This window comes from Rissa tridactyla, chromosome 1 (assembly GCF_028500815.1).
Source record: "Rissa tridactyla isolate bRisTri1 chromosome 1, bRisTri1.patW.cur.20221130, whole genome shotgun sequence".
Lineage (NCBI taxonomy): Eukaryota > Metazoa > Chordata > Aves > Charadriiformes > Laridae > Rissa > Rissa tridactyla.
The window spans coordinates 202,292,521-202,304,277 of record NC_071466.1 but is presented as its reverse complement, the minus strand read 5'-3'; the positions used below and the strand labels follow the sequence as shown (position 1 = coordinate 202,304,277).

At 40.5% G+C, this 11,757-nt stretch overlaps 2 protein-coding genes across 4 annotated transcripts; one reads left to right on the top strand and one right to left on the bottom strand.

Annotated features, from left to right (window-relative positions):
- Positions 1 to 2,187: 2,187 nt before the first annotated feature.
- ALG10 (ALG10 alpha-1,2-glucosyltransferase) lies at positions 2,188 to 7,928 on the bottom strand. Of its 3 annotated transcripts, none has more exons than XM_054187855.1 (3): positions 7,643 to 7,807; positions 7,128 to 7,325; positions 2,188 to 4,444 (listed from the first exon to the last, which is right to left on the bottom strand). In XM_054187855.1, the coding sequence occupies exons 1-3, from the start codon at positions 7,805 to 7,807 to the stop codon at positions 3,389 to 3,391; spliced, it is 1,419 nt and encodes a 472-aa protein (XP_054043830.1). In that variant the 3' UTR covers positions 2,188 to 3,388. The 3 variants fall into 3 exon arrangements, with proteins under 3 accessions (XP_054043830.1, XP_054043831.1, XP_054043832.1); XM_054187856.1 differs by lacking the exon at positions 2,188 to 4,444 and adding an exon at positions 4,455 to 5,199 and having other exon boundaries at positions 7,643 to 7,928; XM_054187857.1 differs by lacking the exon at positions 2,188 to 4,444 and adding an exon at positions 5,211 to 6,942.
- Positions 7,870 to 11,266, top strand: TPRKB (TP53RK binding protein). Its single transcript, XM_054187859.1, has 5 exons — positions 7,870 to 7,939; positions 8,160 to 8,340; positions 9,067 to 9,189; positions 10,124 to 10,300; positions 11,146 to 11,266. Exons 2-5 carry the CDS (start codon positions 8,200 to 8,202, stop codon positions 11,230 to 11,232), a joined length of 528 nt encoding a protein of 175 aa, XP_054043834.1. The 5' UTR covers positions 7,870 to 7,939; positions 8,160 to 8,199; the 3' UTR covers positions 11,233 to 11,266.
- The last annotated feature ends 491 nt before the right edge of the window (positions 11,267 to 11,757 follow it).

Here is an 11,757-nt window from a genome sequence, read left to right as displayed (position 1 = left end):
AAAGGAATGAAATATAGAATGCTCACAAATAACAGAAAAGGCAACTCACAGCATATAGGATTATCAAACTTCATATCTTCCCAAATAACAACCTATTTTTAAGTAAAAGTAAAAACCAATGTGTTTAATTATTTGTGGGTTTTTTCCCCCACCTCAAAACAATTTGGCCGTGCTGCAGCTGTTCAGCTCTCATTTTTATTATTCTGATAGTTACTGAAAAATCATCACCTTTCTGTCCGAGAAAAACTGAACCTGAGCCTTTATTCTTAAACAGCGATTATAAAAATGTTAGCTACGCTATTTTTGTCCTCATCTTGGACATTTCAACAAATTACTGTGATTTTTTTTTCTAAATGGATAGCTGATTAATAAAATTTACAATAAATTATCGTTTTAATGCTGCTGTAAGTAATTTCATTGCCAAATGACATCTGCTGAGGAATTAACCTAAAGTAAGCAATTACGGTTCTACTGAAACTAGAAGACCTTGGCAACATAAACACAGTCCTTTCTGCATGCCTTTAAGACAAATAGCTAATAAATTACAAACAACTACAATGGAAACATTTCAGGAGCAAAATACTAAAATCAATTTTCCAAAAGATACTTGCTCCAAGATTATAAAGTTTGTTCAATTAATTCTTATATCTAGATTTAAACAATGCTACTGCTACTTGTTAAATTTCTAAGAGATGTTGATAGAATTTGGAGACCTACCTTTATGACTAATTATGATATCGTTACAACCATCTGGATTTCTGAGACTGAATCAGGCTAACATTGAATATTACCTACAAATTCCATGTGGTTCATCAGCAAAAGTGAAAACAGCCTTACTGTAAAAATAGATTCTCCTTTCATGTTTTAGTAATTCATGGACTTTCAGCTTTAGTTTAAACTTATATCAACTCAGCGTGCTTTTAAATTAGCAAAATACGTTGAGAATAATTGTACTCTTGAATTAAAATATATAGTATCCTGACAAATCCTGTGATAAAATATTACGCCGTCTTAGAATGCTGGTTAAAAAAGACATCTCTCTACATGTAATTTTTCTTATGATGTGGAGCTCTAAATTTTGGGGGACTTTTTTGCATTCACTTTTCTTTACAAAAGAAATACATTAACAGGGTATATATTTAAACTCGGTTCTTTTAACTCGAAACACAGCTGCTAACTCTGTTAAGAATAAGCAGGAAGCATAAACATTACCTCTTAACAGTGTTGATAATCGAAGGCATTCAGATACCAGTATCAATAGACATGCTGGACGAAACAAAACACCTGCGGACTACGTAAGCACAGGCATTTTTGCAACTTGTCAAGTGAATGAACACCTGCTCCCCTCCAAAAAGCCAGGGAAAAAAGCAGATCTAGAAGACAATTCCGAATTCTAGCCAGACCCCCGTCCCTTCCCGTATTACCGTTCCAACTCACTCAGTACTGATATTTCAGGATGCAAATGAAGTTGTACTAAAACATGCGTACGATCTTGACCTTGTTTACATTTTTACTGGCCTGGCATACAGAAAGAAAATTGGAAGCAGAAGGCATGCAAGACTTCCTCCCCCCACCCCCCCCAATACCAAATCTGTCACGCTAAAACCACAAGACAAGAGTGGTAATGGAACCCGGGGTCTTTAAGAGCCACACTGGATTCTTGAAAAGCGACCCATTTCTGGTTTCTTTTGTCCCTTCAACTTGATAAAGCAAATAAATAGGTAGTGATGGAAAATGGCTTTCCCCGTGGTACGCACATTATCAATGAATTACCATGCCGGCAACAGGCTAAGATGCAAACAGTGTCCTGGCAAAGGTCTTAAATTCAATACAAATAAACCTACTCATTGAAGAGTGGCTTTAAGGTTTCCTTAGAAGAAACAGGGTTGCAAAGACATTGGACAGGAGAATCTGAGTTAACGGCACTCTTCGCAGTGTTAGCACGGGGAAAGCATCAGAGCCAGGACATTGATCTGCATACTGTAAAAGAAAAAAAATAACCCTACCGATGTGAGTAAATAACTCCACAGTACTGACCTTTTGAGAAACAATTCCATTTCAGAGTGACTGGAGGGGCAATAATAAGATATGTTTGCATAGATTTGGCTGCAGTATTTTCATTACAGAACAAGAAAGAAGAGATGCTACACAGTATGTGAAGTTTTGGATCCCCCCACCACATAATTTATTTGTATTTATAAAACTGATTAACAGTTAACTTTAGACTAAAAAATATTGATCACCTAATTGAAGTAATTTACTGACAGGAACCATTATAGACTTCTTTTATTCTAATGATAATGCACTAGATCCTTTTAAAAATAAATAAATATACATATACACATTGCATTTTACCTTTGTAAAACAAAATACATACTCCCTAGTTCCACTAGATTTGTACATATATGAAAAACATTTAAAAGAACAATTCAGTAATGCCATTTGTATTTCTTTAAGATTACACATCAAAGATGTTAGAAACATTCGGCTGAACTCAGGAGTGCACTCATATCCCACTTCAATACAAAGCTGTGAACACAGAACCTCAGGACATAAAAGCCTGATTATTTAAAAGGGTATTCATTAGACTGCATTCCACTGTGCAACGACACATTTGGGTCTGACATACATAAATTACTCCCCTGCTAATAGGTCACATCATCAACTGCGATTTATCTTTTGTTGTGCAATAACATTTACTCCCCAAAGAAGGTACACGCACATAGCCTCCACTGTATTTTCTAAGTATCAGTTTGAAATAAAATTTTCAAAATGCTCTAATGATTTGAAAGCCTACATTGTGTTTGCAAAAGTAATGTAAGCATTTATTGACAAAAAATCATGAAAATTCAGTGGGATGTAGGAGGTTCTGAAAACATTATACTTCAGTAGTAGCTCATACCTTGACCGCTGGCAAATCTAGATGGAAGTGGCCTGATCCAAGAAGTAAATATGCACCCAGAGGGAACAAAAAGATTAAACACTGAAATACTTCATTTTAAAGAGAAATCTCTGAAACATACTTAGAAACTGTCATACCTTCAAGGCCATGTTACATAATGTTTTATTATAATGAAAAATAACTGTAAACATTTCCCTTATTTCACATTAATTACAGAAAGGTGTTCTCAAATTCCCCCTCATGTTGAATTTGTTAATTCCAGGAGCTCATAAATTCAATATATGGAATATCTTCACATTACAACATACCAGATCTGACATTCAGTTGCAAGAATACAAACAAACAGCTTACTTCCCCAATTCCAACTGGGGAAAAAAGTCTTCATGCAAAACATGTTGCTTCATTCCAGAGTCCACAGTCCTGAAAAAGAACTGGGTTTTCCAAAGGGTATGAAAGTATCAAAAAAAAAAAAAAAAGAAAAAAAAGTCACCACATAAACCTCTGGATTTCATCACTATTTGGCCATTGGAATGTTTTGTTTAGAAAAAGATAAAAAGTTACGGCATTCACAACAATATAAAACGCCAACTCCAGAAGCTGTCTATATAGAGATGGAAATGGAATATTGAGCCTATATATTAAGAATGGCAAAATAAAGTAACGAAATTCTAGCAATTTTTGAGGAACTGTGACTGCTAATAAACATACAAAATACATTAAGATCCAGAATATTGATTTTGATTTTAGTGTATCAGCAAAACTCCAGCCAGCAAACATATAGACTGGAACTAATATGTATTTTACAAGCTCATGTCTTTGGAAGATTTTTCTCCAGACATAGAATGTATAATGTCTGTTATCTGCTAGTAAATACTTATGAACGTAGGTAAATTTCCAGATCAGGAATAAAGAGATGACAGCGATTAAGCTGTACTGCACAGGGTGCTTTCGTAATGACAGAAGGAATTTCCTGATTTTAGTAGGGGTCAATAAATGAGGGAATGAAAAAAAGACAGTAAAGGACAGAAAATAGAACAGCTGAGGAAAGTGCAAACAGGCTTCATGGCTACTTCTGTCACCAACAACTATTCCATCATTGACGAAGACAAAAACAAAGAACACAGTTACTAATATGATGTATGGCCAAGTTAAAGCAGTAAGTGTAACTAAGTTTTTAAGTGATATGAGATATTTAATAAGAAACCTCAATATTCTCATCAAATCTGAAAGTGATCCTTTCCTGGAAGAAATCTTTTCATCTTTCTTTTTCTGTAACTCTGTCTTCCAGGCTTCATTTAGCTTCTCTGCAACAACGTTTCCAGCACAAAAAACTGTCCACACAATATTTGTCTGACGAAACATGAAGCCACAAAATCCAAGCAGAGCTGAAGTTTTATGGTTACCGTAAAGGCACATTAAATAGGCAAAGAGAGTAAAAAATACTGATCCCGGGTCCGTATAATAAAGGAATGTAAAAAAATAAAGGGTGGGAAACATTGCAAGAGTTAATGTAGACAAGATTCTCTGGAAACCAGACACAGCCTAGAGAAGAAGCAGAAAAATGTAGTTAGAAACGTCCAACAAAAATAAAAATAAATCACAAAAAAACACAAACACAAGCAAACAAAAAAAAAAGTATCATTCTTAAAAACGCCATTAACACAACACAACATCTCTTATGCTCTTTGGTTTTATTACTGCACAAGCACGCATGCTGTACTTTTGTTAACCTCCTGCTATGTTAATACAGAGTGTCAGACTATACAACATTAAAAAACAAATGAAAGTACAGAACATTATTGCAAGTGAGTTAAAAATACGGCAATGGAAATACACCAACTTCTTTCATATGTCAGGTGTTCACGTATTTGTGGCACTAGCATCATTGTGAGAGTATAATTGCTCCCACACCTAGGATAAAAGAGATACACTAATGGGAAGAAGGGGGCGGGGGGGCGGAAATCAATGTTTTATGCCCCTGCAATCTCATCATCAGATTCTGTTTATTTTTGAGACAGCAAAACACATCATTCTATGCTTTTACTATTGCCTCTTTTGAAGCCAGTCCACTGAGTGGCCAGTTCCAAGTTCCTGGTCTTTGGTGCAGCTTTTATTGTTTATCTTCTTTATAATTCATAAGTTAGAAAAGAAACTTTAAAGAAGGTGGGAGACCATGCAGTTAAAAACTCCTCCCAATTATCCCACTTGCTACGTGAGACAACACAATTCACAATGTTAAAAAATGTTGCATGATGTTTCTGAATGATGTAGCGTGGGGGGAAACAGCCAGTCAGCACCTTAAAGAAAAGGGGAACAGAGAAAACGCTGAGTTCAGAGAAGTGCCAACAATACAACTACACTTCCTAATGCTTAGACTACTGTCATGAAACCTTTTGTTTTCTTACATTTGTATTTCCACCTCCAAGCATAAAATTAAAAGTGTTCCAAAAGTGGAAACACTTTATTGAATTTGACCCAATTCTGTATAGTCTTATCATGTGCTTAAAAATGAAGTCTCCTGTAAGAAAATACATCAAAAGAAGTTTTCTTTATAGTAAAGGAATCCTTCAGTTATTTGGGAACAGGAAAAAATGTTCTTATGGTTAAAAGTGAAACTAAAGAACTTCACTAAGGTGAAAGACTTTGAATAGGCCATTAAACACTGAAAAAATTACCTACTGCAGTGGTGGATGCTGCATCACTTTAAACACACAATATTCTTGTATCCAAATTGAACTGTTATGGTCTGGATGGGTGGACAGAGAGACAGGCAAAAACTGGATGGCTAAGTGGTCACACTCCATCCAAAGGTAAGCATTAACAAGCAGAGTATCACAGGGATCTACACTGGGACCCGTCCTATTTAGCATATTTACCAATGACTTGAAGGCAGTAAGAGTACACCCTCATCAAGTCTGCAAATGACACTAAACTGGGGGGGGACAGGCAAGATGCTAAAGAGCAGAGCTGCCATCCAGAGTGACCTAGACAGGCTGGAGGAATGGGGCAACAGAAATCTTATTAAATTCAACAAGGACAAATGCAAATGCCTGCACCTGGAAAGGAAGAAATCCCCACAATGATACAGGCTAGGCATGGAGTACGGGAGGAGTTGCTGCTCTGTGTAAAGGGACTTGGGGGTTTTGGCAGATACGAGGTGTGAACATGAGCCAGCAGCATGCCCTGGCACTAAGGAACGGCCACAGCCTCCTGGGCTACATTAACAAAAGCATCGCAGCAGATTAAGGGAAAGATTATCCCTCTTTATTTGTTAGGCTGCACCTAGAATACCACACCCAATTTTGTGCCCTGTGATACAAAAAAGGCACTAGTAAACGGGAGCAATGGCAGAGGGCCACCAAGGCAGTTGAGGGCTGAAGCACCTGCTTCAGAGAGCACTCGAGGCTGAGGGAGCTGGCCATGTTCAGCCTGGAAAATAGATGGCTTGGTGGGACCAAACAGCAGCCTACCAATACCTGTGAGGATGTCAACAGGTAAAGGGACTCAGGCTCCTTGAAGTGCTACCCGGTGGGACCACAAGAGACAGCAGTCATAAACTGAGAGGTTCAGACTGGATGTAAGAAAAACCTTCTTCGCCATAAGGCCAGTCGGGTAAGGAGCAGGTTGCCCAGAGAGGCTGTGCAGTCATTCTCCATGCTTGGAGAGTCTTCCTTGTTCCAACCCTAAGCAACGCAATCTGATCTCAGGGCTGGCCTGCTTTGAGCTTGGAAGGTGGACATCCTAAGGTCCCTTCCAAACTGAATCACTCTTCAGTTCTTTCCAACTTGATTTATTCTCCAGTTCTAAATATTGACATCAAACCTGGTATCTTTCTAAAACATACATTTTAGTTTAAATGCAGCTCACAGGGCTTTACTCAGGATTCACACGTTGAAGTTTTGTGGAGAGTCTCAAGAAATTCCAACCAGATGAGCATTTGGACTTTGGATCTGATCAGTAGGTCTACACGTGTACTAACTTTAACTTTTATTTCCATGGGACTACTTATGCACAAGAGTAAATTTTTAGAAGATTGCACCCTGCGAGAGAAAAAGGATATTAAAAAAGATTTAGAGAAAAGGAATGTGCCTCCTCGGCTAAACTGGTAGTAGTATTTGCAGTTATACAAAGCTGAGAACAGCTCACATATGTAGTGAAGCAAACATACGCAGAGCCACCAAAACTGCTTGTACAAGCACATAAAATTATTCTACTTTGACCGTACCTTATTCTTCTGATGGATCTTGAGCAGAAGTAAATACAGTAGATAGAAGTTCCCGGCACTGAAAAGGAGGTTAATGAAGCGGAGCATTGCCGCAGAGCACACCACGCTTCCCGTCCACCCGAAGAGCCAGGCCGCCGGCTTCACGACTCCCACCGAGGCCAGGTACAGGCCCGGCAGCGTGGTGATCATGGGGTCCCACTGGGGAGAGAAACAGGGTTACGGAGCTGACACCACATAAAAAAGGGACCAGGGATGTGCGACAGGTATGACATACCATCCCCACCCATGCCCCATTTTGTTAGCTTGACATTTAGTGAATTTCTGGCATTATGAGACTGAAATTTTCGGAAGCTTTGCATCCTGCCTGGCGCACTACTACACCAGAGACGGCAGACACCAGCGCTTCGGACAACAACGCCCACAAACGATTCCCTTTTCAAAGCACCCGCGGTATGTTTATAGAAACCATCCATCCTGACTGGAAAACACCAGCTGGAAAGGCTCCCACCCAGCACCTGCAGGAAGCGGCCATGGCAGTAGGCCTGCGCCTGGGGGACGTGGAAGGCCTCGTCCATGTAGGGCCCGCGCTGGCGGCGGTTGATGGCCGCAAAGAGCAGGCACGACAGCAGAAAGGTGCTGCTCATGACGGCGGAGAAGCCGTAGGCCTCGCCCCGCTCCATGCTGCTCTCGCTGCTGCTACCGCCGCCGCCACCGCGCTGGCCGGGAAGGGGCCGCCCTTCCGGGGAGGGCTGGGCGCCGGGAGGAGGGGCCTGGCGGCAGCGGGCTGCGGCGGAGGCCATCGCCGGGCGGCGGTGAGGGATTGGGGGGGCATGGCGGTGGCGGCGGCGGCGGGGCCGGGAAGGAGGGAGGGAAGAAGGGAGGGAGGAAGGGAAGCGCGGCCGCTGGCGGGCGGGAAGGGGTGAGGAGAGCGGCGGGGAGGGAGGCGCGGCCTGCCTGCGGCCGTGGAGCCCGCACGCGTGGGGGTTTCCCCTCAAGGAACGGTGGGGTGTTACTAAGACGGTGTTTTAACAGGGGAGAGAGCGGGTGGGTGTCCCGCGGCGGAGGCGGCGGGATGGCCGTGAGGCACCAGCTGGAGCTGTTCCCCGGCTGCGGCGTGACCCTCCTGCTCTTCGACCGCCTCAGAAACGCCGCCGCCCTGAGGAAAAAGGCCATGGAAGGATCCATGGAAGGAGCGTTCATAAACCCGGCCATGGTGAGGGGAGGGGTGTGTTGTCCTCTTCGGGCGGCGTGACAGGGCTGAAGGGTGGAAATCCTTTCCTGTGGGAACTGCGTGAGAAACGGCCAGCGTTTGTAATCCCTGGCATACAGGCTGCTGTACACCTGCTTTGCTTTCTCTGCAGAAAGGCCCCTCCTTTGATTTCATTTCAGTGCCCTACAAGCGTAAGGGTTTGTCTGTGTAAAATTGCCTTGGCAGGATTGGCCAAAACAAGTGTCATTTTGATTCACTTCGCACCCTACTTGGTGGAGCTATTTAAACCTACTTCCACCTGAAGAAAATGTGGTACTAAGTGTTTAATACTCTGTCAAAAATCGCCGCTGTTTGGAGCCTTAGTTCTCATTTAAACCCATAACTGGTTTCTGAATGTAGTCTTTTTTTGTTAGAGTTAGCAAAGCAGTAGTTAGGGAAGGGGGGGTGGGGGGGCGGAAAGGAATCTATCACTTTACTGACAGAAGGTTTATTAATGTGATTCTTTTTTCAAAAGATTTCAGTAACCTGAAATACAACTTTATGTCAACTATTATCCCACACGGTGAATAACCACATTAACTTTGGAAGAGCAAGAATGACTAAAATAACTTGCAAAATACTGTATTGTTCACTTTTATGGTTGCAGACTTAAGCAAAATTAAGTAGTCAGGTTTTTCCGGGGTTCAAAATAGCATGTTAAATTTTAACTTCTTTTGTTGTATTTTACAGATTGTAGATCCTTTTCAAATTCTCGTGGCGGTAAACAAAGCAGTTCATCTACACAAGATAGGTAAAATGAAGACCAGAACTCTCTATTCAGAAATTATTTTCAGCCTTTCACCAAACAACAATGTAAGATTTACTGAATAAATGTCTTTTTTTTGCCAGGGAAGCTTGCAAAGATCCATGCAGCCAAACTAAATATATGTATGCACTTAGCCGTTTACCTGGCTACTAATAGAAGTTCCTGTTATTTTAGCAACACCAGTTTGCTGTAATCTCTTGTAGCTCGTCAGAATTCCATTAATGTAAAACAAGTGTCAGTTTATACTCTTGGTTTATTTGACCCAGTAACTGAAAAAGTTGCTTATATGTGGTAAGAAAATGACTCATTGATATGGTTTGAGAAACCCACAACAATTTATTGTCATTTAGACAATTATTCTACCACCTGATGACCCTTCCCCACCAGGGAAGGGGAATTGGAAAAAAACAAGTAAACCCAAGGGTTGAAATACAAACAGATTTAATAGAATAAGACTAGATAATTAACATTAATAACACTAAAAAACCAATATTGATCCCAATAGCCATATAAAATACAAGGGTTATACTCAGCCCATTCTATCAGTAGGAAGCTGTGCACTCCCAGCAGTGGACAGCAAATATGGGACACTGCAAGTGCTATGGCTTGGGGAGGAAGGGAAAGGCTCAGGGGTCCAGCACCGGGGCAAGAAGTTCTCTGGACCGCTGCCATTGAGGAAGAGAAGGAGTTTCGCAGCAAACTTTCTAATTTATATTGAATATGACATTCGTGGCATGAAATAATCCTGTTGGCCAGCTTGGGTCAAGTGCCTGGGTCTCACTCCTCCTCATCCCTGCCCCTGGCAAGGCTCGAAAACACTGAGACCTTGAAACCCACACACCATCACTGTCTATAAAGTAAATATTTTCACAAATGCAGACACTGGAGTCTTCTAAAAGTGCAGTTTTCCCAAGCATTAGAAGATAAATCAGTCCTGTGTTGCTCAAACCAGGACACTCATTTTACTATTTTTCATCTTAGATTTCTGATGCATTTAAGAAGTTTGGCATTTCAGACAGTGACACAGCAGTTCTCATTGTTCTGGTTACGGACGAAGGAAAAACTGTAAATGTGGAAGATATAGCATCTCAGGTAGAAGGCCAACAGGTTTCTCTAGATGAACTCCCCCGACTCGCAGACACTGCCAAAATTAAAAAGGTATGTAACCAACCAGAAGAGATAACTAGCATAGAAAAGGGATAGTTTATTTAGTTGTCTGATTAAATATCAGTGGACATAATTCACTTAGGGCTTGTGTTTCTTTAGCATAACTGGAAACTTGTTTTAAGTGAAACTTGATTATTTCTTTCTTACAATCCCTTTACTCTGGAAAAAAATTCCAGTTGTCACACCCTGATGTCACAAATTTTAAGTCATCAAATTCTTAACATTGTCAGGAAGTTGGAACATGAAAATAAATTCCATGTTGCTGCCCACCACTTAGTCACTTTTGCTTCCTGTTTTCTCAGGCAGATATCCATTTAATTAAAAATAAATTTTCAGTTCTGAACAGTTTCGTAATCTTAAGCACATAAATAGTCTCAGCATGGGCGGCTAAAATAAAAATGTGTTGATTAGCTTCTAGGAGCTGTTAGGGCATGCGTGCTTTTAACGGATTACCATATGCTAGATCGGTATCTTGAAGCATATGTGTTCCACTTGATAAAATTCAAGTAGCTTAAATCATCTTGATCATCTCCATCAAAGTAATGAGAGGAAACATGAATAAAATCGGACAAATCATAGCACATAACGTGGAGATAAATGTGCTGTTCTAATTCGTTTCTTAGCTTTCCTTTGTCTCCTGCAGTTTCAGAATTTGCTTGGTTCCTCAGTCCCAATTTTGTCTTCCAGGCAAGACAAGATAGGAATTTCTAATGTAAAAAGTGAGGGAGAGGGGGAAATCTTTTCTTGCTGTGTATATATTTTTAGAAGATATGTGATGAATTTTTTTTTTCCTGCTTATACAACTTTGATGTTTTTCTTGTTCTTTTTCTCTGCAGCTCTACAAAATTACTCCACAGGAAGAAAAAATTGGCACCTTACTGGATAGTATTGTTTGCAGAATGTCAACAAAAGATGTTTTATGAAAATGTGGAAATAAATTTTTTTTTTAAGAAAAAAGAGGGCTTTTTATGATGCGAAAACATTTCATTGCAATTCATACTGCGTATCAGAGAAAGTGGTGCAGTACTGAGTAGTTTGGTGACATTGAGCTTTAACCGTAAGTGAGCAAGCTTGGACCTGGGGGTGATCTGAGGCGTGTTCTAAGCACTGAGAGCAACTCAGCTGTGCAAAGCAGAAGTTGCCATTGGTATTTCCATTTTCTTAACAAGAGGGAAAAAAAAATCACTTTTGCCAGTACCTTAAGTAGATCGTAAACAGAAGGCTTGGAAATCTGTACTTTTCTCTTTCACCAAAAGTTTTGCTAGTCCCAGATAAGATTCAGACATTGTAAATAAGTTTTGTTAACTCTCCCCTGATTTGTTTTGTTTTGGCACCCTTGGTGGGTACCGATACTGCTGCTGGAAAAGGTGTCTCTGTAGTACAGAGTATTGCTGATGGGCTAGAAAAAGGAAAGTTTCCATAAATGATCCCTTGTTCTGCTGATGGGA